Here is a 27,970-nt window from a genome sequence, read left to right as displayed (position 1 = left end):
GTCTTTTGGAAAAAGGACCTTTGGGACAACCATGATCTGGATGAGACTGAGAATGTCAATCGTCTATCGCAGGGGTATCCAAACTTGGGAACTTTAAGACTTGTGGACTTCAACTCCCAGAATTCCCCAGCCAGCATGGAGCATGGCAGCAAAGCTGGCTGGGGAATTCTGGGAGTTGAAGTCCACAAGTCTTAAAAGTTCCCAAGTTCGGATGCCCCTGGTCTATCGTCTTTGTTGCTCTTCTTCTCCCCACAAATCTTCAGATCCTTCTCGTACGTCGCTTCCCATCCCTTCCAAACCACAAGCCGACATCAAATCAACAGAATTTAATCTAGTTTATTCTCCCCCCAAAAAAGAGGAAGAAAAAAAATATGAAAACGAAAAAAACAAAAAACAAAGCGCAGTTCTTAAACACTAGCAGCAAGTAAAATTTGTACAACCATTCAAATCTGCATCGTAGGATGAAATAAATCTACACCTTGTCTTATTTGAGAGCTTTTGAGTTATACATACAAACGACAATTACAAGAACTGGTTCACAATGCGAATAGGCCTTCAGACAAACCGGCGGTGAGAAAGAAGCTACTGTGTCACGCCAGATGCCCCGTTCACCACCCTTCAACCCCCTTTTCCGTTGATCAGAGGCCCGTCGCCTGGAATGGATGACTTGCTTACAGCTTGGATGTCATTTTATTTTTTTTAATGCATCAAAATAATTTTCAGCCAGCAGGTGAGGAGAGCGAGCGAGCGAGCGCGCAAAAGAGCTAAAAAAGCATAACTGGCAATTTGTCCGTTTGCCTGTTCGTCATTCTCTGCAGACCGTACCATAAAAATGTTTTCTTTTGTGGTACTCGTACTATCCACACCTCCAAATCTCTCTTTTCTTTTTCCTTGCCCCCCCACTCCACCCCCATTTTTGCTTTTTTTACAGCTACCCAAGTTGTCAATCTTCCTCCCCCAAAAATGTACAATATTTCTTACAATATAACTTATACAGTGTTCAGCAATTATTTGCTTTCATTTCGACGGGAAAGGGAGAAAGCGAGGGGAAGGGGAAGGAAGGAGGGAGGGAAGGAGGGAGGGATGGAGGGTGGTATGGGTTTTATTATTTATTAATATTATTATTATTATTATTATTATTATTTCACAGCACTAAAAACCCAGTTCGACAGTGAAGTTTGCGTGGCGATGGTTTATTCACAAATGGCCTCCGGATTTCAGTGGTGGAGAAACACAAAGATGCTGGCGGGAAGCAGTCAACTTTCCGTATTGTTCCATCTTTGCTTTGTTTCTTTCGTTTCTGAGGATTTCAGCCAGTTTTAAAAATATTTTCCATCTTCCTTTATTTTCCTGTCCATCCCATTTTAGCATCTGCATTGAACAGTTTTGGGAAGGGGCAGGAAGGCTCCCCTCGGATGAGGCCCAATATATAGAGATACTTCTCGTTTGGAGAAGTTAAACAAAAACAGGAACTTGTTTTCTTCTTTCTTTCTTTTTTTTCACTTTTTTCTTTTTCTTTTAAGCAGGAAAGTCTCTATTTTTTATTTTATTTTTCATTTTTTTCCTCCCACTCTGCCTGAGAATGCACTCTTGTTAGCCCATGGCGGTGACCATACTTGAGGGGTGATGCGGTCCAAAAGACAAGCCGGAAGAAGGATGCATTGGAGTCGGTGTGGTCAGCATGTGGCCCGAATGGCTGAAGGGAGAAAGATGACTGATGGACGACATGTGTCTGGAAAGGGTGGCGGGGTTGAAAGAGCTGCTTTTGGGGAAATCATCCAGGCTGTCGTGAATTTTTTTGCTCTTTTTCGACTTGCTAGACATCTTCCGGTTTCGGGTCTGGATGCCTTCCTTCTTCATGGTCAGGGGTCTGTTAATCTAAACAAAAATCAATTAACTTTTTTTGTGAGCTGGTCATGTCTCCCACTTTTCCAAAATCTCACACACAAATGCAAAAAAGCACACGACAATGAACTTCCAGAGCAGTGCTTCTCAATCCCGACCATTTTAAGGCGTGTGGACTTCAATACCCAGAATTCCTTTGCCGGCTGGGGAATTCTGGGAGTAGAAGTCCACACAACTTAAAATGGCGGACGCTGAGAAGCACTATTCTAGAGCTTTCCAAAATCTCACACACAAACAGAAAGGCACACACAACGGCAAACTTCCAGAGCAGAGTTTCTCAACCTCAATCACTTCAGGGCGTGAACTTCAATACCCAGAATTCCTTTGCCGGCTGGGGAATTCTGGGAGTAGAAGTCCACACAACTTAAAATGGCGGATGTTGAGAAGCACTATTCTAGAGCAGGGGTCTCCAACCTTGCAAGGCAGGGAAAAGCACAAGTGAGATGTGGGCATACAATCCCGATCACCTGACTTGATTGAAGGACAATTTCCAGATTCCTAGCATTCATTCATCTCTATCTCTGGAATGTCTAATGTAGTTGTTAAATTAGGTAATGGACAGGCACACATAGGCTTAACGGTAACAACAGCTCTTTATTAAGTACAACAAGCGAGAACAATCCAGTGAAGGTTGAGTGTGATAGCAGGTCTTTTATAGGGAGTTGTCACACCCTTCGACCAATAGGATTAAACAGTGGTGGGTTCCTGCCAGATTGCACCGGATCGCGCGCTCCCTTTCGGCGCTGAACCCGGAAGTACGTTCTGGCCCCGCCCCTGGCGACGGGACGACGCTTGCCTGCACTCCACCAGCTCGGCTGGGACCGGAGACGTTTCCTCAGTGGAGCAGAGCTCCTGAAAGGGACGCAGGCTCAGCCTGCCAGGCTGCCACCGCTCCACTGAAGACATTGCTGAGCAGAGAAACGTCTCCGGTCCCAGCCGAGCTGGTGGAGCGCAGGCAAGCGTAGTCCCGTCGCCAGGGGCGGGGCCAGAACGTACTTCCGGGTTCAGCGCCGAAAGGGAGCGTGCGATCCGGTGCAATCCAGCAGGAACCCACCACTGGGATTAAAGCTCTGTTCCCACCGGAACAGAGGACCTTGGTGGAAACCACTGTAGTTAGAGCAAGTATCTAATAGTAGTTCTTCTCAACCTTGACAACTCTAAGGTGTGTGGACTACAACTTCCAGAATTCTTCTGTCAGACGGCTGTGTGGGGCAGGGGTCTCCAACCTTGGCAAATTTAAGACTTGTGGACAAAGCTGAGCAAAGCTGGCTGAGGAACTCTGGGAGTTGAAGTCCACAAGTCTTAAAGTTGCCAAGGTTGGAGACCCCTGTTCTAAGACTGACAAAACATGATCTAATTTTTCAAAAATTGGCTAGAAACCTTCATTTACATACAGTTCGTTTAGCGACCGTTCCAAGTTACAACGGCACTGAAAAAAAATGGACTTCTGGACATTTTTCACACCAATCATTGTGGCACCCCCCATGACCAAAATTCAAAAATTCAAAAACCTAAGTCAATGAGGGGAGCCAGACTCACTTAATGACTGCATGGTTAGTTGGTTTCTCTGCTTTCTGGTCAGAGAGGATTTATTTTTAGATGGTCAGTGATGATGGGAACTGTAGTCCAGCTCCATTCCCCGACCCTCCATTCCCTCCATCCATGCTTCCCTGTTCTTGAATTAAATCTCATTAGCCCAGCTTGATTTAGGATGCTTCATAGGTGATCAAACATTATCAACATGCACTAAAACAGAAGGTAAGGGAACTACGGCCCATGGATGGCTCAGGAATTCTGGGAGTTGAAGTCCATAGGTCATCAAAGAGGCATAGTTTCGCATCCCTGGATTAAAATGTCCTGCATTTGAAACCCAAGAATGTGAACTAAAGTGAAGCACATCAAGAGCAGTTCAATCATCCACCCCTCCTAGAAGAATGAAATATTTCAGGAAATATTTTAAAAGGCAGGATAAAATATTTTCCCTAAAAGAGAAATAGAAATCTTAAGGGAGACAGAGACTCAGAGACGTGACCCTCCAGGACATCATAGGATTATCTATCAGCAGAGCTCACTGCACTGTAAAATCACCTGGGGACATTGCATCCCCCTCCAGACTTCAACCAAACTTATCTCAAACAAACTCCTAGCATGGGAGTCTGACTACAGCCAATAGAATACATGCTCTTGCCACAGGAACAGGAATCTCAAGGGCAAGGCCCAAGAGAGGGTATACCTACCTACCTACCTACCTACCTCTCTCTCTTTCTCTCTCTCTCTCTCTCTCTCTCTCTCTCTCTTCACTCCATGTGGTCATCTGCCCAGGACCTAAAACCTACATGATCCTGTCCATCAATAAACTATCTTGCCAATCAGCCAATCCATGTTTCCAGTGTCCTTCTCCCCGCTTGGAACTGAGCCAGATGGATATTTCTTCCAACACTAGCTTTGCCATGTAATGCAGGGGCATTTGGCCTTGTCAACATTAAAAACCACGGACTTCAACTCCCAGAATTCCCCAGCCGTCATGGCCGGCTGTGGAATTCTGGGAGCTGAAGTCCACAAGTCTTAAACAGTTGAGCAGGTCGGACGCCCCTGAGGTAACGCAACCCTGTTGTCTCTGCTGAGAGTGTGACCATCTCACTTACATTGTGGAGCTTGTAATACAGCCCACAGGCATTACACACAGGATCCCCATTGGCGTTCCTCCTCCACAGTGTGGTGGTTGTCGTCTGGCAGTTTGCACACGATGTCCCAGCCCGTCTTGCAGCTGACTGGAGGAGAAGAGAGAAAGCAAAGTCACGTCACCAGTAGATTAATGGGGCGGTTTTGAAGATCCTCAACTAGTATCTCTCCACTGTGATGACTTTAAGATGGTTGGACTTCAACTCCCAGAATTCCACAGCCAGCCATGCTGGCTGTGGAATTCTGGGAGTTGAAGTCCACTCATCTTAAAGTCACCACGGTTGAGCAACCTACTCTAAACCATTGCTTTGCATCCCACAGAAGCAAATCCCACATTACAATAAACCATGCCTCAATTCAACCAGTTCTTCAGCAGTTGGATCCAAGAGAAATTGTGTAGTAACCCCTAGAAGATTTGGGTCTTACGTTGTACCCAAATCCTGTTGATAACCATGGGTGTTATCTGAGTAGGATTGCCTCTTTCCCCAACGATCACGCGTGTAACAACGTCAGATCAAAGTGGCATGATGCCGATGGTGAAAGACCCAAGATTTTAATCAACAAGAATCTCAATAATTAGCTGAAAGTTGCAAAAGTCGACTCAGAAGACATCCCGAAATTAATATTTATTCCATGCTCGGAGGTGTTTCTCTTGGCAACTATCCACAACCCAATGAAATTGAAAACTTCAAAAGAACCAGGAGAGGAAGGGGGAGGATTTCTTTACACAACACACAAGTGTGCTACCACAAGAGGTGTTCCTGCCTGGTTGGCATCAACAAGGGTTGGACCGAAATAGTGAAGATAGGCAGCTATGAGCCTTGGTGGCAGTGGGACGGCCCCCGAACACCATCTAGAGTTAGTCCTTGGCTTACAACCATTCATTTAGGTACCCTAACAACAGCACTGAAAAAAGGGATTGATTTTGGATGCTCAGCAACTGACTCATATTATGATGGTTGCATTGTCTGAGGCTCATGTGATCCCCTTTTGCGAACTTCCAACAAGCAAAGTCAGTCGGGAGGGAAGGCAGATTCTCTTAACAATCATGTTACTAACTTCACAACTTATTGTGGCCCGCCAGAGGATCTGGCAGTAGAGTCGGACAGTGAGGAGGTTGGGGAGGAAGATGGGCCAGTCCTGGAGTCTGGGGAAGGCTCTGATGAGGGCTCTGTGTCGGAGGCAGAGAGGGGGCCAGGGCCGTATGATAGTTATCAGCTGCCTTCGGAGTCAGACATCAGTGAGGCAGAAGAACAGCTGGAGCCTGTTCCCAGTGTGCGCATGCGCAGAGTTGCCAGACGAAGGAAACAACTAAGGAACAAGGGTCGACTTGGGAGTAAGGCCACAGGTGGACAGTGAATGGCCCCTCCCATAGGGAATAAAAAAGGAGCGAAAGGGGAGTGGAGTTTGCAGGAGGCAATTAGTTCATTCCTGCATTCTTGCCAAGTATTGCGTTGTGTGAAAGATATCGGCCTGGCCACTTTCCAAGCCTGTTAACGGTCAGGAATTGTGGACTATCTTGAAAGACTGTGGGAGGGGAAAGACTTTGCTGGACAGGAATTCACTGTAAATTAAATAAAAGGGGTTTATTGGGACAAGGACTCGGCTTCATGCTGCTTGGGAAACCTAGATCAAACCTCAACTGCAGTGATTCACTGAACAACTGTCTTGCTTAACAACGAAAACATTGGGCTCAATTTTGGTCGTACGTCGAGGGCTACCTGTGCTAGGAAACCAAGAGGCTTGATTGTCCACTGGGAAAAGAAATTGCAAGGCTAGTTTTGATCTATAGTTATAGTTCTTATACTCTCTCCCCATAATTTTTCAATCTATTAAACATATGGAGAACGGTTGCAGGAACTGGGTATGTCTAGTTTAATGAAAAGAAGGACTAGGGGAGACACGATAGCAGTGTTCCAATATCTCAGGGGTTGCCCCAAAGAAGAGGGAGTCAAACTATTCTCCAAAGCACCTGAGGACAGGAGAAGAAGCAATGGGTGGAAACTAATCAAGGAGAGAAGCAACTTAGAACTTTTATTTATTTTTATTTTATTTATTATTCATATTTATAGACCGCCCCCTCTCCCGAAAGGGACTCGGGGCGGTGTACAGTCACTAAAATACGTTATAAAATACATACAAAACAGTTAAATAATTAAATACGTAGGTGGAGGAGGTTGCAAGACTGTACATAGAATAATAAATATTAAATATAGTATATAGTGTATTAAAAACTTTTTAAAACCCCAAACCCAATTAAAATGAATAAATCCCCGGGAGGTAGAACTAAGAAAGTGCCAGGCCAGCTGATTGAAATAGGTGAGTCTTTAACTTTTGCCGGAAGGAACGGAGGTCGGTGGTAGTTCGAATGTCAGGGGGGAGGTCATTCCAGAGGGTTGGGCCCATCACAGAGAAGGATCTACTCCTAGGTGTCGCCCGCTGGCATTGACTAGCAGACGGCACCAGGAGGAGCCCCTCTCTGTGTGAGCGGATAGGTCGCAGGGACGTGTGTGGTAGGATGCGATCCTGCAGGTAACTAGGTCCACTGCCATGGAGCGCTTTAAAGATGGTGATCAATACCTTGAAACGCACCCGAAAGGCCACAGGTAGCCAGTGCAGCTCGCGCAGGAGAGGTGTTACGTGGGAGTAACGTGTACTTCCCATAATAACCCGCGCGGCTGCGTTCTGAACTAGCTGCAGTCTCCGGACGCGTCCCAAGGGAAGCCCCATGTAGAGAGCATTGCAGTAGTCCTGAGGAGAAATTTCCCGACAGATAAAACAATTAACCAGTGGAACAGCTTGCCTCCAGAAGTTGTGAATGCCCCAACAGTGGAAGTCTTTAAGATGATGTTGGATAGCCATTTGTCTGTAACGGTATAGGGTTTCCTGCCTGAGCATGGGGTTGGACTAGAAGACCTTCAAGGTCCCTTCCAACTCTGCTATTGTATTACATAAACAATAGATTTCCCAGCGATTAACAAAACCTACATATGAATAACAATTCTAGATACATTATTCATGGGCCTCCCTAAAACCAGTGAGGCCATTAACCATGTGCATCTCCAGATGATATCAAGAATATAGCCACCTAGTTCCGTGATGGCGAACCTATGGCACATGTGCCAGAGGTGGCACGCACATCTCTCTTTGTGGGCGTGCGCACTGTCGCCAGCTGCTCTTCTGGTTTCTGGCATGCATGCTGGTCTTTGTGGGTGCTGGGGTACCAGAAAATGGCCGGAAACAGCCTGGAAAACGGCCAAAAAAACAGGCCATTTTCGGGCTGCTTTTCAGCCAATTTTGGGCCATTTCTCAGGCTGAATATGGCCCAGAAAGTAGCCAAAATCTGGCTGTTTTCCAGGCCGTTTTCTGGGCTGTTTCCTGGCCATTTCCTGGCCATAAATGGCTAGAAAAACATCCTGAAAAAGCCAAAAGGCTTAAACAGAGATTAAAATTGAGTCGTGCTAAAGTTTAACTGATGAAGCTGATAAGAGCTGATCCCTAGAAACTACTTTCCAGCATCCAAAACATTCCTATCTTTCACGATCCAAGAGATAGACATCTCCACCTATGGGGCCAATTTTCCACCCTACTTACTGCTCCTTATCAATCGGCTCCTGTCCGTCCCACGTTCAGTTTTGACACTTAAATCTTGAGATCCTTAACTAACAACCTGTGATCACCTCTTACGACCTTCCGATAAAGCAAAGTCAGTGGGGAAGCAAGATTCACTTAACAATTGTGTTACTAACTCGCTCACTCACCGCTTGTGGCCAGAAAGGTCGTGAAATGGGGGGGGGAGAGATTCACTTAACAACAATCTTGCTTAGCAACAGAAATGTCGGGCTCTATTGTGGTCATTAAGTGAGGACTGCCTGTAGCTTTCTGAAGCATGCAGTGGTTGGCCCACTTCCTTCCATCGAAGTAGAGTATCTCTGGGGCTTCGTTCAGTAGAAACATCTGTTTCTCTTTCTTGGATTCACAACTTTTGGTGGAATTTTGAGAGCGTGGCACTCTCTCACAAAATGGCTGCCTTCCGGGATGGCATTCCCGATTCCTAAAATGGCCGTCGAGATGACTACGGCCAGAGCCAAGACAGAGACCCCCTCCAAGCAGAGGTTAACCAGAAGGTCTGCTCCAGGCAATCTTCTCAAGGTCCTCTCTAAAATTTCAGCTTAGCTTTGCCTTCCTTCTCCTGGTGGAGATGGGCAAACATCCAAGCAACGAAGCCCACCCACCCCTCTCCCACAAACTCGTTCCTTATTTCTTTTCTTTTTTAAAAAAAAAAAAAGCCTGTGGAGGGAACTCAAAAACACATTCTTCTTTCTAAAGAGGATTGAGATTGGCACTTTGATTTCAAGCTTGCCCAGTTTCCATCGTAACGACGCGTTTTGATAAATTAAAAAATGGAAAACGGATGGACCTGGGGGAGGTGATGGATGCCAAGGAAGGCGTCCTTGGATATTTGGATCATCACACCATGTGGGCAGTTAGAAGCATTCTCCATCCATCCACCCACCTCCATCTCCTTCAATCTATGTTGCTTCTCCGATGGGCAACCTGCCCTGACTCCCACCAACCACCCTGGGGACCGTGTATCGCCCGGAGGACAGAGTTAATTAAAGATGCGAGGCATCCAAAATCGTTCTCCTTGACATTCCTTCACGTATTCCTCTGAGGGCTGGACTCATATGTTCTGCAGACAGGCTGCAAACAACTGCTCCACCATCATCCACCAGGGGAAAAAAAATCAACCGATCTTTTTCGGTTAAGTTCTTCTTGCAGCCCTCCATGACTAATAGACCTCAGCAGCGGCTAACACATTTCGTCAATCCACATGTATATGTTTTATCCCGTAGAAAACATGAATGTAAAAAGCTTCTTCCTGGGAAACCTTCAGAAGACTGGCATAGTTGTGTCAACTTTAACAGAAGGGAACGTGGTACCTTCTACCGTGTTTCCCTGAAAATAAGACAGGGTCTTGTTTTCTTTTGAGCCTCGAAATAAGCGCTTGGCCTTATTTTTGGGGAGGTCTTATTATTTTTGAGGTGCAGGAGGAGGCGAGCGTGGTCACCTCCTGGCTGCTGCTGTGTTGCAATATTTTCGGAAAGGGCTTGTTTTCAGGGGAGGGCTTATTTTAACGCATGCACTCAAAAGACCGATTGGGCTTATTATTATTTTATTTTCAGGGAAACAGGGGATCTGTAAAATAGTGTCATTGCTCAACAATTTAGTTATGATCTTCCGAAAAGAGTCTGAACATCAGGATCAGATTAATTATGATGCTTTGTTTAAACACATTAATTCTCAGACTGGCGGGAGAGGAAACAATACTATAGAGTTATGTATTTCTTATGTATTTTTCTTTGACCAAACAACAGTGCAAACAGCCCAATATTTCCCTTTTGTGATTTGCGAGCTTTCCAAGATTGCAATAGGCAGTCCCTGGCTTACAACAGTTCATTTAGTGGCTGTTCAAAGTTACAATGGCATGAACAAAAGTGACTTATATGACCATTTTTCACACTTATGTGTCACGTGATCAAAATTCAGACTCGTATTTGTGACGGTTGCGGTGATCCCCTTTTGCGATATTCTGACAAGCAAATCAACAGGGAAGCCAGATTTACTTAACAGGCATGTCCCTAACTTAACAGATGGGTTGATTCACTTAGCAATGGTGGCAAGAAAGGTTGTAAAATGGAGCAAAATTCACTTTACAATTGCCTTGCTTAGCAACAGAAATGTGGGGCTCAATTTTGGTCATACGTTGAGGACTGCCTGTATTTGTGATTTCCCAAGGCACTGCCCAAATAATATTAAATCCTAGTTTGGTGATTTTAGGGACTAGAAGCATGTTGTTGTTTTCTCAATAAAATCTGAATGTTTAAAAGCCCTACCACAAAATATCCTCAGCTTTTCTGAAGTAATCAGATAACATCAAAAGGAAACCTACAGGGTCTTGTTTTTAATATATATTAATATTAAATATATATATTATTTTACTTCTGAAGAATAGCACAGTCAAACTATGCCTGAGCTATAAATCAGGTTTAATTTTTTTGCTGACAGCAGTGGAATCGCAAAAAGTTTCATTTTGACTAAACTGAGCCCGCGGTGGCTTTTAAAATGACTGTTGTGTCAGTTTACAGTTGATTCAACTGTACATATTTTTGTCAATGAATTATGCCGTATTTGGAATTCTCAAATATTGGCATCTATTCCCCACCACGGGTAATTCTTGATTTATGACTAATCGCTTAGCGACCGTTCGGAGTTACACCAAACCTCCCCAGGACTACTTACGGTCCGAAGTCGAAGTAAAACAAAAAGGTTGTAAAAAAATCCCCATGGTCACCTGCTTAAAAACTGGCATGACTTAAGACAGACATAATTCTAGGCTCAATGACCATCATAAGTCGAGGACTACCTGTAATTGTGGTCCAATGCAGTTGATAAAAGGCTTGATCTGGACAGAAACCCTAAGAATCGCCAAGATATCCCAGTTGCTCAGTTAAAAATTACAAGGAGTTTTGAACTTACAATCATTCATCTAACAAATGTTATGACGGTGCTGAAAAAAAAGTGACTTAAAACCAGTCCATCCACATATAGAGCCGTGGTGGCGCAATGGTTAAAATGCAGTATTGCAGGCTAATTCTGCTAACGGCCAACTGCCAGCAGTTCAATGCTGACCGGCTCAAGCTTGACTCAGCCTTCCATCCTTCCGAGGTCGGTAAAATGAGGACCAAGATTGTTGGGGGGGGGGCAATAGGCTGACTCTGTAAACCACTTAGAGAGGGCTGTAAAGCCACTACGAAGCTGTGTATAAGTCTAAGAGCCAGATTCAGAGAAGGAAAAGTTTTTAAACAGTGATAGCCGTTGGATAAAGAAGGGAAAGTTTTAATTCTCAAGAAATCCAGGGCTTTTTCTTTATTTTGGAAATTTAGCAGGAGTTCTGTGGATGCCAACGGAACCATCGAACAGGGAATGTTCTCAGGTCCAATGTATATTTATGCCAAGGAAGACTTAAGAATAACTCCTTAACCTTTTTCAAATCCAAATTCAGAATAGAGCTGGAAGGGACCTTGGAGGTCTTCTAGTCCAACCCTCTGCTCAGGTTTCGCGTTCCCAACCCTAGCTATCGACTCTCCCAGAAGAGTTAGAACTACCACTTAACACAAGAAAGTATGGGAGTCGTAGTTTCAATGACTCTTGAGTCATGGGTGATTAGCAATAAATTTGATGGCCTTGCTGTGTGTCACACAGCACACACAACTGTGTGTCTTCTGTTCCCTTTTAAGCTCGGTTTTCATCCTATGCATCAGTGGTGAGTTGATTCTCAACTGCTAGAAACCACATCGAGGACATTACAACCAGGAGTTCTCCAGACACATGCCGAAGTATCCTTTCCCAGCATTGCATGCAAATTTATTCTACTAGCTGGTTTGGGGAAATGAAGGTGGCTGTTGATTATACATTCAAATGGAGGAAATTTTCATACCTAAGTAATGTCTGTGTGTGAGTGTGTTTGTCTCTGTGTCAATCATAAAATAAAACAATCTAAGAAATCTAATCACCCAAACCCTTCCCTTTTGATCCTGGCAGGGCTCAAGGTTAACTCTTGTCAGTATCTAATATTTAAGGCAGTGTTTCTCAAACTTGGCGACTTTAAGTCCTGTGGACTTCAACTCCCAGGATTCTGGGAGTTGAAGTCCACAGGACTTAAAGTCGCCAAGTTTGAGAAACACTGATTTAAGGGGATGCCACAGAGAAATAGGGGAATCAACCTATTCTCCAAAGCACCTGGAAGATAAAACAAAGGAGAGTTGTAAGGATTGGGGATGTCTACTCTAGTGAAAAGAAGGACTGAGGGCAACATGATAGCAGAGTTCCAATATTTGAGGGGCTGCCCCAAAGAAGAGGGAGTCCAGCACCTGAAAGCAGAATAGGAAGCAATGGGTGGAAACTAATCAAGGAGAGAAGCAACCTAGAAATAAAGTGAAATTTCCTGACAGTTAGAATAATTAATCAGGGGAACAACTTGCCTCCAGAAGCTGTGGGAGCTCCATCACTGGAGGTTTTTAAGAAGAGATTGGACATCCATTTGTCTGAAATGGTGTAGTGTTTCTTGCTTGAGCAGGGGGGTTGGACTAGAAGACCTCCAAGGTCCCTTCCAACTCGGTTATTCTTCTTTTTTTTGTTGTTGTTAGCTTTGGTTCTGTTCTGACTCAACCTTCCATCCTTCCAAGGTTGGTAAAATGAGGACCCCCCCCCAGATCAGTGGTGGGTTGCCAATTTTTTTACTACCCGTTTGGGTGCATGCAAAATTCTGCACATGCGCAGAAGCATCCAGGTGAGTGGGCGGAGCCTCCTGAATTGGGAGGGCCGAACCAGGAGTAACCCAACTCTGCCCCAGATTGTCAGGGCAACCAAAGTCATTGGGCACAAGCCAGATTCACTGGACAACTGCAGTGCTTTGTTTAACAACGATGGCAAGAAAGTTGGGGGGGGGATCACTGAACAACTCTCGCGCTTAGCAACAGAAATGTGTTGAGTTTAGGTGGTCATACGTCGAGGACTACCTGCCCTCCCTCACCTGAAAAAGGGTTTATATATTAAGAAAAGGGGGTGAGAGAGAGGCAGGATTTCTACTGAAATGTTCAGTTCTACCCTCTCTACCAATCCCCGAAAAAGTTACTCCGCTCCCCCTCTCTCTCCGTTACAATCCAAAGCACCAGCCTATTTATCCAAACAGCCTTGTACATCTTCCAAAATCCTTTAGAGAAACAGATGTAAGAAACAAAACAATGTCCCATTTCCTTAGGGCCAAACGACACGGTCCACGCAGTTCCCTCCAACTTTTATTTCCCTAATGAGAAGCAGCTTCAAGAGGAGGACGCCCGTTGTGGGTCGGGCACCGGGCGAAGAGGAAGGGGCTGTCTAATTCTCTTCCCTTTGACCCGTTTATAATCCTTCTCCGTGCTGTTTTGTTTTGGCAGGGGGAGGGTATCCTCAAAGAAGGGATTGGGGGGGGGGGGAGAAACCAACACAGGTCCTGATAAGGGGATATAAAAGCCCAGGTGGGCTGCAAAAGACCATGGAAAAACAACATCCTAATTAGAGGAGGGGGAATGTGTTTCTCCTTCTCCAGTCACCTGACATTCTAACAGTCAAACACAGTTAAGCGTGAGAATGGGCCAAATCCAGGATTAGGACACCCAGGGACATAGCATCTGTCTTCCTATCTGTACGTACGTCGCCATAGTACCTCCGTTTCTCTCTCCATAACCAGAATCTGGTGGCGGCCCTGCTCTACTGTGGAATTGGCCTTCTCTATCTAGTCTATATCCACGAATGGATAAAAAGAGAACTAACCCCACTCCCCTTCTAGCACTGATGATGTTACTTAGTTGGGGCATGAAATGTCTGCAAGGAAACAAGAATCCTCAAAGAGCACCAAGGACCTCACAGTTGTTGTCCTCCTCCTCCTCCTCCTCTCCCTTCACCACCACCACCAACAACAACACCGCCACCTCTTCATGGGGCTGCTGCAACGTGTGAAAAATGGTCATAAGTCGGATTTTTCAGTGCTGTTGTAACTTCAAACAGTCACTAAATGAACTGTCGCAAGTCGAGGATTATCTTCGCTGTCAAGTCCGTCACTCATTTTATTACAGAGAAAAGTGAGCTGAAAACATCTGAAACCTTTCAGGACTCTTAACGAATCCCCCTCAGAAGATAAATCGTCCACCATCTTTAAGCTTTCAGGACCTTTTCAAATTCTGCAAACATTAAGGATGAAGGCATATTATCCCCCACCACCACTCCTTTCCCCCCACACACAATCAATCCTTTCTTTCTCATCCTTTTCTGAATCTCCTCCATCTTCAACCACCATCGCCCTTGGAGACACACTGTTCAAGATCATTATCCTACTTTTCATTTCAAAGCAAAAACTCCAGATTTTTTTTTTTAAAGACATATAGAGAGACAGAAATGGTACATAACTTGGCACTCATGGTGAAAAATGGGGAGCGGGCCCCCTCAAAAACTCTCTTCTGTACAGACAAATAAGACTTTGGGCGGATTGGCCCAGTTCTACTCCCTCCAGAAAGTTCTCCATCTTGGGCTGAGGAAAGAAGGAGGAGGAGGAGGAGGAGGAAGAGGAGGAGGAAGGGAGGGAGGGACGGGCGGGTGGGCGGGTGGATGGATGGATGGATGAAGGGGAGGAGGAGGGGAGAGGAGGAAGAGGAGAAGGAGTGGATGGATGGATGGATGGATGAGTGGGGTAGGAAGAAGGAGGGATGGGTAAATGGGTGGATGTAGAGAGGAGGAGGAGGTGGTAGAGAAGAAAAGATGGATGGATGGATGGGTGGGTGGGTGGGTGGGTGGGGTAGGGAGGAGGAGGGATGGGTAAATGGGTGGATGCAGAGAGGAGGATGTGGTGATAGAGAAAAAGAGGGAGGGAGGGGGGAGACGGAGGAGGTAGAAGATAAGGGATGGATGAAGGCAGGGAGGAGGAAGAGGAGTGGGGAGGGAAGAAAGGAGGAAATAGAAAGAAAGAAAGAGAGAGAGAGAGGAGAAAAAGGTGTTAGTGCAGTTTTTTGAAATCCGAGGTCCACTTACCAGTCTTCTTTTGGGCTTTATCAGTGGCCGATTTTGCCCATTCATTTTGTGGTACAATCCACAGGCGTTACAGAGGTAATGCCCTGTGCCATCTCGCCTCCAAAGTGGGGTTGAGGTAGCTCCACAGTTTACACACTCCCTGCCTTCTGAAAACAAAAGGGGACACAAATCATTGAGGGGCAGCAAAGAAAGGAAGAGGGGTGTTTATTGAATTTATTGAATTTATAGACCGCCCCCTCTCCCCGAGGGACTCGGGGCGGTGTACAGACAGCAGGGTGTTGGGTGAGACATTGTTACAACAGGGTTTCTCCACTGTGGAGAAATGTGATTAAAATCCCAGGGATTGGTTTATTAAATTTCTATAGGTAGTCCTCGAACGTACGACCATGACTGAGCCCCAAACTTCCCTTGCTAAGTGAAGTAGTCATTAAATGAGTTTTGCCCCATTTCACCACCTTTCTTGCCACCGTTGTTAAGTGAATCCCTGCAGTTGCTAAGTTAATCACATGTTGGTTAAGTGAACCTGACTTCCCCATTGATTTTGCTTGTCAGAAGGTCACAAAAGGAGATCATGTGACCCTCCCCCCTGGGACACCGCCACCGTCATAAATATGAGCCAGTCACCAAGCATCCGAATTTTTGTGGCTATGGAGATGCTGCAAGGGTCATAAGTGTGAAAAAATGGTCATAAATCACTTTTTTCCAGTGCCGTTGTAAACTTGAAGAATCACTAAACGCAAGGTTGTAAGTCAAGGACTACCTGTGTACCACCACATCTAGGGACCCTTGGTAGTTTGCAACCATGAGGAAAAAAATGTGGCTGACGTCGCGGTGAGACAATGTATCCCATGAGAAGCTCCGTGGGATCGTTGATATCCCAACTGTCAGGGGGTCTTAATTGACCTAAAATCACCCCATAGAGGTGATAAACAAAGGGGATCACACACTGCTGATCTCAGGGAGCCGTCAAACTCCCTTATCGATCAGGAGAAAGCTCCCCAAACTGACAGCTGGGAATGCAGCCATTGCGAGTCGCTATGAAGCTGGGGCAGCCACAGATACATTAATATGAAGGAACAGGAGCTGAGTAGCAATTTTGATTGAAGGGGGAATCGCAGGAGAACCTCACTGGTTCTGGAGAATTTTATCGATGTACACAACAGTGTGTTGAAACACATTTTCCCCCTTTGCATTCAAATCAAGACACCAGGTAGACCATTCAGAAGAAGACCGTCAGAAGAGACCTTGGAGGTCTTCTAGTCGAACCCCATGCTCAGGCAGGAACTCTCTAGCAGGTAGAAATTTATTTCCAGGTAAGTGTGCCTAGAAACATAACAGTGTTGAAAAATGCTGAAGCCGATTTCACCTCAATACAAAGCTACTCGGAAATTTCTCCCATTGAATTCAATGGCCCAGAGAAGATGGTGCAGAGGGATGAACCTTCCATGGATTATATCATTCATCAGGTTAGCACTGTATATATTTACCAATGAATGGAGCACTGGCTCAGATTAAGATTGGATCATTCTCAGAATCTGTTCTGACCGAGACTTCCCAAAAGCATGAAGCAAATTCCTTGTCCCGACAAAAAACCCTTTTATTGATTTACGGTAAATTCTGCTCATTTGCATCCAGCAAAATCTTTCGAGGGAGGATTTACAGTCACAGACCTTACCTGGCTTGGAGAACTGACAGGCCGATATCTGCAAAAGGTGGCAAGGAATCTCGGAGTCACAAACCAATTTAGCAAACTAATTGTGTCTCCTGCAAACTCCACTCCCCTTTCGCTCCTCTTTTATTTCCTCTGGGAGGGGCCATTCATCGTCCACCTATGGCCTTACTCCCAAGTTGATCCCTGTTCTTTAGCTGTTCCCTTCGTCTGGCAACTCTGCACATGCGCACACTGGGAACAGGCTCCAGCTGTTCTTCTGCCTCACTGATGTCTGACTCCGAAGGCAGCTGATAACTGTCAGACGGCTCTGGCCCCCTCTCTGCCTCCAACACAGAGCCCTCATCAGAGCTTTCCCCAGACTCCAGGACTGGCCCAGGTTCCTCCCCAACCTCCTCACTGTCCGAATCTGCTGCCAGCTCTGCTGGTCTCTGGCAGGCCACAACAGAATCAATGTCTATGAAGATTGTCAGTCATCCAGGTCTTGGTTATCCCAAAGGTGTTTTTTTTTCAAGAGGCAACTGGACTTTCTTGCTTTTCTTTGACGACGTTTCACTTCTCATCCAAGAAGCTTCTTCAACTCAGAACTGAAGAAGCTTCTTGGATGAGAAGCAAAACATCTTCGAAGGAAAACAAGAAAGTCCAGATCTCAGAATCATTAAACCCACCACTTTGAAAAAGAACTTGCATCAACCACCATCAACTTAATTTTTAATTCAGTTGATTTGTTTCACCATGTGATTCGTGCTTGGCCTTTGGGGATAGGTGAAGTTTTGTCTCTGTTGTCCCATCCTTCAAATAATCTAACCTTCTTCCAGTCTGGAAAATCCTGACACCTCCAGCCTTGGCAGTAAAAATAGTTAACAACAATTTATAACGATAAATTATGCAGCCGAAGAAAGAAGAGCTGCTGTTTCATTATTAAGGAACAGTATTTAATCAATTGAGGGATTCTTTGAATTAATTCATCCAACCAATTAAATGCTGCAGCTCCGTAAATGACTAAAAACTTTTGATTTTGTGAAGACAGCGTTAGTATCATAAATCTATTATAATGATTATAAAGATTATAATGAAAGCAAGGGAGGGTTCAAGATAAGTCCTGTCTTAGCATTTGGCCACCACAGGTGCCCACACACACACACACACACACACACACACACACACACACACGACACAAGTGAGGTTGAGCTGGCCACGCCCTCCTGGCCACACACCCTCCCCTCCCCCTCCCCCCTGGGGGATCAAACACAACTTTGATGTGGCTGAAATTGAGTTTGACACCCCTGAACTAACCTGCAAACTGTTCTCCATTCTGCAACCTGCAGCCTGGGATAAAACAGAACACATAGAAAAATAAGGTTGGAAGGGACCCGGGAGGTCTTCTAGTCCAACCTCCTGCTCAAGCAGGAGACCCTACAGATCTTCATAAAATCTGATTTTTTTAAAAAAAACTCGAAACATATCCACATTGTTCAATCGTCCCCCCAACAGGTTCTAGTCGGGCCACATTATTATTTTCCTACTTAGAATGCCTTAAACTAGGATTCTCAGGAAAAACCCAACATTCATGGTCTCTTTGGACGAAAGCAAAGAGCCGTGGAGTTCTATCATTTGGAACTGACACAGCCTTTGATGTCGGTTTTTAGGAACTACAATCAGAAATACAGATAGGCCCTAGCCTTACGACAGTTCATTTACTGACCGTTTTAAAGTTACCACGGCCCTGAATTAAGTGACCTATGACCATTTCCCACACTTACGACCGCGGCGACATCCCCACGGTCACACGATCAAAATTCAGATGCTTGGCAACTGATTCATACTGATGACGATTGTAGCATCCCAGGGTACCACGATCCCCTCTTGCGACCTTCTGGCACGCAAAGTTCGGGGGGGGGGAGCCAGATTCGCTTAACAACAAGTTAGGGAATTAGTGAACAGGTTAGTAACTGCATTGCTCACTTAACGACTGCAGCAATTCACTTAGCAACAATGGGGGAAAAAGGTCGCAAAATGGAGCTCAATTAACAAAAGTCTCACTTAGCAACAGAGACTGTGATCGCAAGTCGAGGACTACCCATAATCAGCTACCAATCCAGGCTCCATTTCATATGTACGTTACCAACCTGGGTGTCCTTTAGATTATATCTGAATGTATATTTGGAACCTTCCTCGATCGGTATCCAAATATGACCTAAATATCTTCCGGCAACCGGAGTTTTTCTGCTTTTGTATCTTCCCCAACCTACAACAGGAGTACATTAGCCTTACGAAAGCGACTCTCAAGGTACTTTTCCCCGGTTCATTTGACACCCTTTGTGGGTAGCCTCAAAGTGTGTCAGATCTGCTCAAGGTTGCTGTCTATTGGATGTCTACAAGGACTGCCAAGCAAGACAGGAAAGAGAAGGCCAACGGGGACAGCCAACGTCACGCCGGGAAAATTTGTTGCCAACTCAAAGATGGTTGAGAAGCGATTTGACTTAACAACAGACCCTGGGCCTCTGCTTATTTTTCCCAGGTGAAAAACAAAAATTAGCACCCAGAATAACAGAGCTGGAAGGGACCTTAGAGGTCTTCTAGTCCAACCCTCTCCTCAAGCAGGAGACCCCTTAGCCTTTCAGATAAAGGGTTGTCCTGTCTCTTCTTTAAAAGCTTGAAGTGTTGGGGCATTCACGACTTCTGGAGGCAACTTCTGTTCACTGATTGATTTTTTTTCACTGTCAGGAAATTTCTCCTCAGTTCTAAGTTGATTCTCTCCTGGATTAGTTTCCACCCATTGCTTCTTCTCCTGCCCTCAGGTGCCTTGGAGAATAGCTTGACTCCCTCTTCTTTGGGGCAACCCCTGAGATATTGGAAGACTGCTATCATGTCTCCCCTAGTCCTTCTTTCTCTTAAGCTAAACATACCCAGGTCCTGCAAGCGTTCTTCATGTTTTAGCCTCCAGTCCCCTAATCCTCTTTCTTGCTCTTCTCTGCCCTCTTTCTAGAGTCTCCACATCTTGTCTCCTTCCTTTTCTTGAAACTCCAGTGGCACTTAGTCTCAAAAAAAGAGAACAAGTCTTTTTGAGCCTGGATTTAGGTGAGACTCCCTGATCCGCCGTCCTTGCTCTAAAAGAAGGCTATAATTAACACCTCAGTGAATTAAACCATGGGACAATCTTAATAAGGCGCTCCGAACTTTCTAACATGCAAAGCTTTTACCCTGTGGCTGAAATGAGTTATGTGCATTTATATAATGTCATTATTTTCTTCTGTTCCTCTTGAAATTCAGATGAGCAGTTCCTCCAGAAAACAAAGTAGGTACTTTCCCTTTCTCCCTCCTTCCCTCTTTCTTTCCTTCCCTCCCACTCTCTCTCCCTCTCTCTCCATCCTTTCCTCCCTCCCTCTCTCTCTCCTTCCATCCCTCGGTCTCCCTCTCTTCATCTCTTTTCCCCCCCTCCCTCCCTCTCTCGCTCTCTTTCTCCCTCCCTTCCTCTCTCTCCCTCCTTCCCTCCTTCCCTCCTCTCTCTCACTTTCTCTCTGCTTCCTTCCCTCTCTCTCTTTCTCCCCACTCCCTCTCTTTCTCCCTCTCTCCCTCTTTCTCTCCTTCCCTCCCACTCTCTCTCCCTCCATCCCTCCCTCCCTCTTTTTCTCCCTCCCTCTCTCTCTCCATCCCTGCCTCTCTCCCTCTCTCTCTTCCATCCCTCTCTTTCCCTCCCCCTTTCACTTTCTTCCTCTCTCTCCTTCCTTTCCTCCCTCTATCTCTCTTTCTCCCCTTCCCCCTCTTTCTCCCTCTCTCTCCAACTCTCCTTCCCTCCCTTTCTCCCTCCCTCCCTCTCTCTTTTCTTCCCTCTCTCATCTCACCACCCGAATACATTTTTTTACAGCAAGGCTGATACCAAATGAATGCAATAATGATGGCCTGGTGTTATTACTGCCAGAGGGATGAACTTCAAATGAATCTCTCCATTTTCCTGCCTGGGTCGTTTATGGCAGAGCAACCTCTTATTATAAACACTGAGGCCATTTTCAGCTTAAAACGAAACAACGGTAAGGAGGAAGACAGTTGTGACCACAGACTGAAGATCAGACACCATTTTAGCCTACCGCAAATACAAACTCCAGTTAGAGGAATTAATTTAGAAGCAGCTTTCCTAAGACTCTTGTCATACAAAACCAGGAGGTTTAAGGGGTTGTGGGGGTGGCAAACAAACAACCGCAGATAAGTTTTCACACTTACAACTGTGGCGGGTTCACGTGATCAAAATTCAGGTATTTGACAACTGACTCATATTTACGACGGTCACAATGTGACACCCCCTTTTGCGACGGGCAGGCAAGCAAAGTCAACGGGGAAGCCAGATTTGCTTAACTGTCCATTTACCCACTTAACAACCCCAGCGACTCGCTTAACAAATGTGGCAAGAAAGGTCGTGGAATGGGGCAAACCTCGATCCACAGCTGTCTTGCTGAACAACCCAAATCCATGGTGGTCGTAAGTCGAGGACTACCTGTGCTGTATCCAGTTTTTAATTTCAATCAGCCCAGCCATCTTTGTTTTCCACGGATCAATCTACCTGCTATAAAGGTAGATTATTTGCAGACTATAAAAGTGTACTTTCATTTATTTACAGATTTAAAAGTGTATTTTCATTCATTTACAGATTTAAAAAGTGGAAACTAATCAAGGAGAGAAGCAGCCTAGAACTAAGGAGAAATTTCCTGACAGTGAGGACAATTAACCAGTGGAACAGAAATTGCCTCCAGAGGTTGTGAATGCTCCAACACTGGAAGTCTTTAAGAAGATGTTGGATAACCATTTGTCTGAAACGGTATAGGGTTTCCTGCCTAGGCAGGGGGTTGGACTAGAAGACCTCGAAGGTCCCTTCCAACTCTGTTATTCTATTCTATTCTAAAGTGTATTTTCACTGATTTGCAGATAATTTATTTATAAATGTAAAAGTCTATTTTTCATCCTGAGGAAGGTCTCCTCCTCCTCCTCCTCCCTTCTTCATCTTCTGCTCAAAAGGCAACTTGAAAATAATACAATAACCTAAAACAACGAGAACAAACCAGAACTTTATGCAAGGTCTTTATCTTCCCTGCATACTAATTAATATAAATAACTTGAACTATGCAAACGTCAGCAGCAGATGTGAAAGGCGGGACCAATAAAAACCTAAGCCCTTTTCACATGGAAGATAAAATAGCCTTGATTGGTGCCACATGTTGGTGTGGCTAATAGATGCAGAGAAATGTATACACATTCTAATGTCGGTTTTATATTTGCATTGCAGACCAATTGGTGTAGAAAAATGCCTGCAGTCGATTTATGCCAAGAGAAAGTATCTTCCGGGGGTGAGTGTGTGTTTAAAAAAAATAACATTGAGGAAAAGAGAAACAAAATGTTTTTTTGCAAATGCATACGCTAGTAATTCTTATTTTTCTCTCTCTCTCCTTTGAATGTGGGCCAAGGACCTCTAAAGCAGGGGTGTCAAACTCAAGGCCCGTGGGTCGGATGCAGCCCATGGGCTGGATGCGGCCCACGGGATGCTTAAATCTGGATCGCGAGGCCGTCCTGGAAACAGCGAAGGATCGGCCCTCTGTGCCTCTGCCAGTAAAAACGGGCTCCCAAGCTCCATTTTCGGCTGCGAAGGTGGCCCTCCCGAGCTCTGTTTTCGCTGGCAGAGGAATGCAGGAGGAGGCGGCAGCCTAAAATGGAGCTCAGGAGCCCATTTTTGTTGGCAGAGGGTTGCAGGAGGCTGTGTGGTAGCTGAAAGTGGAGTTCGGGAACCCATGTTCACTGCCAGAGGGTTGCAGGAGGCCGTGACAGCTGAAAACGGAGCTTTGGAGCCCATTTTCACTGACAGATAGTTGCAGGAGGCCGTGGCAGCCGAAAACGGAGCTTGGGGGCTCATTTTCACTGCCAGAGGTTTGCAGGAGGCTGTGGCAGCCAAAAACGGAGTTCGGAAGCCTGTTTTCACTGGCAGAGCGCTCAGGCCACCAGATGTGCCCCTGATACGAGTGGTGTCAAGCTGGCCACGCCCGCTGGGGAATTCTGGGAGTTGAAGTCCACCCATCGCCAAGCTGCCCAGGTGGAGAAACACTTGGAAAAACCTCTCCCCCACAGAAACAGGGGTATGCATAATTATTAGTTCGGAATTGCACTGCCTCCCAAATTACTCTTTAACCTCATCGTCCATGCTGTATGGCAGAGGTGGGTTCTTACCGGTAGTAACTCAGCCTGCCACGTCCCCGAACCGGATCTTTCGTCAGCGGCGCCATCTTGATTTTTGTTTCTGCGCATGCAACAAGTTTTGCGCGCCGAGCTGGCAGCATTGCAACCCCCCACCCTTGCTGTGTGGGTAATTTCACTGGCCTCTTGCGCGGCCTACCAGTTTTGCTAAATCTTTTTTAATCAATTGCAACTTTTCCCTACAGAGAACGTATCTACATGGAATAACAGAACTGGAAGGGACCCAGTGGTGGGCTGCAGGTGGTACACCCCGGAACCAGTGTACCTGCCGGAAGCCGCAGCCACTGTACTGGAATGGGTGCTTTGGAGGGCCCGCCTGCCCTCGTTCCTTACCTGTATTTGAAGGAAACGGGCCATCTGCGCATGCGGGCACAGCGTATGGCACCTGCGCGAGACTTCCACTACTGAAGGGACCTCACACATAACAACACACAAGTGGCATTGGGTTAAGCAGCCATGAAAATCTTGGACAAGGTCTTCCAATATTTTGATGTCTCAGTACCTACAAGATCTGACTCGTGCGAGCAACAGGAAAGAAGAGAAGTTGGAAAGGACCTCGGAGGTCTTCTGCTCGAGTAAGAGACCCTGCACATTTCAGACAAAGAACTGTCAAGTCTTTTCTTAAAAGCCTCTAGCAACTGGGCACCTACATAAGTAAACACACAGGCAGGTTCCACCAAACCTTTCATGATCCATCCACAATTTCAACTAATTTGTAAGAAATGAAAAAGGAAGCATCTTTTTTTTTTCAAAACAGTGAATAATTCTCTTGAGGTTAGCCCTCCCAACTCATATTTCTTTCAGCTGATTTCTTTCTATTGACAAAACAAATCTGATTGATCCTATAGAAATTCAAAAGGCCAGACAAGGAATAATAATGGATGGAAACTGATCAAGGAGAGATTCCATCTAGAAATAAGGAGAAATGTTCTGATAGTGAGAACAATCCACCAATGGAACAGAAGTTGCCTTCAGAAGTTGTGGGAGCACTGGAGACTTTCAAGAAGAGATTGGATTGCCATTTGTCATAAATGGTATAGGGTCTCCTGCTTGAGCAGGGGGTTGGACTAGATGACCTACAAGGCCCCTTCCAACTCTGATAATCTGTTAAAGGTAGGATCGGAGATAGAGAGATTATCTGTAGAAAGCTTACCAAATTTGCAAATGACCCAAAAAACTGGGTGGGATTCTTAATGTTTGGCCCAAACAAAAAACAAAATGATCTTGACAGATTAAGGAAATGATCTGAAGAACGAGATTTAAGTATAAGTTTCTTTAGTTAGGAAACAGAAACTAAACACATGGGACATAGGAATATGAAACATTAGTGTGATATGTGGTTGAAATATGTAGTTTTGGATTACATCATTTGGATTACATGTAGTCACTGCTCCAGTTTACTCCTCTTACGTTAGGCCCTACCTCAATTTTGGGCACTACACAGGGAGTTCTCGACTTACGACCACAACTGAGCCCCAAATTTCTGTTGTTAAGCAAAACATTTCTTAGGTGAGTTTTGCCCCATCAAATGAGCTTTCTTGCCACCGTTGTTCAGCGAATCACTGCAGTTGATAAGTTAACAACCCGGTTGTTAAGTGAATCTGGCTTCCCCGTGGGATTTTGCTTGTCAGAAGGTCGTAAAAGGGGATCGCGTGACCTCGGGACCCAGCAAAGGTCGTAAGTATGAACCGGTGGCCAAGCGTCAGAATTCTGATCACACGGTCATGGGGATGCTACAAAAGTTGTAACCATGAAAAGGAGTCCTAAGTCACTTTTTTCAGTGCTGTTGTAACTTTGAACGGCCACCAAATGAACTGTTGTTAAATCGAGGACTACCTGTACTTAGAGAAGGCTTCAAAAAGATTCAAATAATTTCACTGAAGATGATCAGAGGGTAGGGAAGTATGTCCTATGAAGAGGGATCAAATTTTTGTCTAGATTTATTATAATATAAATATAAATGATTCTAGACAAAAGCACGTTTAAACAAATATAGTTAAATGAGAATGATGGTATATTGATGGTATAAAGATTTTTGATTTAAAATGTTCAATTCAATATGAATGAAATATAAAGAATAATTGTAGTAACGCATGAAATTTATTTGTAACCAATCGACATGCTTTCTGGAAGATGTATTGAAGAATGTTTTTCTGTGTGTCTTTTGTTTAATTAAAACAATAAAATATTTATTAAAAAAAAAAGAAAATGAAAAAAAAAAGAGGGATCAAAGCCCCTGAATTGATTAGCTCTGAGAAGGTAAAGGAAGAATGACAGAGTTGGAAGGGACCTTGGAGGTCTTCTAGTCCAACCCCCTGCCCAGGCTGCAAACCCTATACCACTTCAGACAAAGGGTTATCCAACATCTTCTTCAAAACTTCCAGTGTTGGAGCAGTTACAATTTCTGGAGGCAAGTCCTTCCACTGGTTAATTGTCCTCACTGTTTGGAAGTTCCTCCTTAGTTCTAGGTTGCGTCTCTCTTTAATGATCTTCTACCCATTACGTCTTGTCCTGTCCTCAGGTGCTTTGGAGAGTAGGTGGACCCCCTCTTCTTTGAGACAGCCCCTCAAGTACTGGGAGATGGCTACGATGCCCCCCACCCCTTAATCCTTCTCTCCGATAGGCTACTTTGATAGGTGCTGGGAAGTGATGGCTCTCTCAGAGCAATCCTTCCTGAAAAACGAAGGCAACGTTGTGTTCTTAGCACGTCCTTAGCCTGGGAATTTGTTTTCACTGTCGGCAGCCATGCTCACACCCCATTCTACTCCTATTTCCCTTCGGGCTTCCTTTTATTCAACAGCCTGAACTGGGAGGGTGAAAGAAGAGATTTCCCTCATCACTATTATGATTTATGATTAAAGGACTGAGTGCTGGAAGCTCTGCACCATTTGCGCCATTTGTCACAAGGCGTTCGGGGGGGGGAAGAAATTAAGACACAATCTTCGGTGGCCTGGTGTCAACCCCGGGGTGGGCTTCAAAAATTTTAGCAGGGGGTTCTCTGCTTGATTGCTGGGTGGGCGTGGCCTAGTCAGCCTCCTGCACCATGGTGGGGAGGGGCTTTTTTCCTGACCCCGGGCTCTGGAGGCTTTTTTCGAGCCTCCGGGAGGGCGAAAATGGTCTTCCCAGGCTCCGGAAGCCCTCTGGAAGCCACAAAAGGGCCCACTTACGGCCTTCCTGAACTTCTCGTAGGCCCGTTTTTCGCCCTCCCCCAGCTTGAAATTGGTGGTCAGATGTTTCATGACCTAACTACATAACACCATCAGTGAGGGGAGGAGGAAGAGGAAGAGGATGACTGTGTAGTCCTGGGTGCTTTCCTACCTTGGTTGTTTTCTTGCAGACATTTCATGATCCAACTACATAACATAATCAGGAAGAACAGGGGGAGGAGGAGGAGGAGGAAGAGGAGGAGGAAGAGGAGGAGGAGGAGGAGGAGGAGGAGGAGGAGGAGGAGGAGGAGGAGAAGAAGAAGAAGAAGAAGAAGAAGAAGAAGAAGAAGAAGAAGAAGAAGAAGAAGAAGAAGAAGAAGAAGAAGAAGAAGAAGAAGAAGAAGAAGAAGAAGAAGAAGAAGAAGAAGAACTATTACTACTACTACTACTACTACTACTACTACTACTACTACTACTACTACTACTGTAGGGTCCTTCTTTCTTCCCTGCTTTAAAACTATTTAATGTTGCTATGGCTGTCACATCTTGCCTTAGATTTAAGAAACCTGTTGCACAAACTTCCTACCAAAAAAAGGCACAGAATAGAGCCTTAAAGAGCAGCCAGGCTTTTAATTGGGATTTGTCCTTGAAAAGAGGGTGGGAAATCAACATGCATTTTCTTCTTCTAAGTGTTTCCAGTATGTGTTCCATCATGGAAATGATTCTAAAAAAACATTTCCAAAGAGAAAAGGGATGCTGGACACCATCGCGGGTTTTCTTCCAAGCAGGTGCCTCTTTTCGTGCCTTCACTTGCTGTTCACTTCCAAGGACATTCTTGGAAGACTCTTTCAGGTCTACGCCTTCCTTTGTCTCTTTTCTTTTAACTGTTTTAGGGGTGCTGAAGTGCAAACCACAGTCACATCCAGTTGAAGTGAACCAGTAAGTATTCAAATCAAAATTTCAATGGGGCTAACCGAATATTTTTTAATTTGGTTTGGAGCATCAAATTGGTGCATCCAAATGGATTCTACAATATGATGGGATCTTTTTTTAAAAAAAAATGTAAACACAAGTGATTCAATTTGGCATGAGGAGGAGGAGGAGGAGAGAAGGAGAAGAAGCAGAAGCAGAAGGAGGAGGAGGAGGGAGGAGGAGGAGGAGGAGGAGGAGAAGAACAACAATAACAACAACATAAACTACAACATAAACAACAATAACATAAACAATAGGATCCAAAAGTATCTTGATAGACCTGAACAACAGGCCCTATCCAACAAAAATGAATTTTAATGTGGGGAAAAATAAAATTTTACATTTAGGCAGGAAAACCAAAGGTAGAAATACAGATTAGGCAAAATCTGGCTAAAAATCAGTAACTCTGAGACTGACAACTTGCAGTGCAGAAGTATAGAATCAAAATCAGGAGAATACCACTTTATAAAGCCTTTCCATGTCTTTCTTTTCCTCCAACTCACGACTACTTTCCCCCCACCCCCTCCATAGCCCTGAAGAAAGGAAAACCTAGGTCTCAAGTTGGTTGTACTGAAAGGTAACAAGGAAAGGACAAGACAATGGGGATTCTACCTCTGGTTTTTTTATAACAATGCCCTTGTGGGATGTATTAGGTTTAGAAAGCAACTGTGGGGGGGGGGAGACACTTAGCTAGCATTCTTTGATCCATCTGTGATGGAAGGAATGCAAAGAA

At 45.0% G+C, this 27,970-nt stretch overlaps 1 protein-coding gene across 7 annotated transcripts in view; it reads right to left on the bottom strand.

Annotated features, from left to right (window-relative positions):
- Positions 1 to 316: 316 nt before the first annotated feature.
- GATA3 (GATA binding protein 3) overlaps positions 317 to 27,970 on the bottom strand; it is an 85,495-nt gene continuing 57,841 nt past the window's right edge. For 6 of the 7 annotated variants that reach the window (XM_081957380.1, XM_081957378.1, XM_081957379.1 and 3 more), the window contains exons 4-6: positions 15,214 to 15,359; positions 4,551 to 4,676; positions 317 to 1,878 (exon numbers count right to left, since the gene is read on the bottom strand). In XM_081957380.1, the coding sequence (XP_081813506.1) occupies positions 1,594 to 1,878; positions 4,551 to 4,676; positions 15,214 to 15,359 (557 nt within the window). In that variant the 3' untranslated portion in view covers positions 317 to 1,593. The remainder of the gene's footprint in view (positions 1,879 to 4,550; positions 4,677 to 15,213; positions 15,360 to 27,970) is intronic. The other variant, XM_081957382.1, reaches the window with a different exon arrangement.

This window comes from Natrix helvetica (genome assembly GCF_964273705.1).
Source record: "Natrix helvetica genome assembly, chromosome: 6".
Taxonomy (NCBI): Eukaryota; Metazoa; Chordata; class Lepidosauria; order Squamata; family Natricidae; genus Natrix; species Natrix helvetica.
This window is presented reverse-complemented; position numbering and strand designations above follow the sequence as displayed.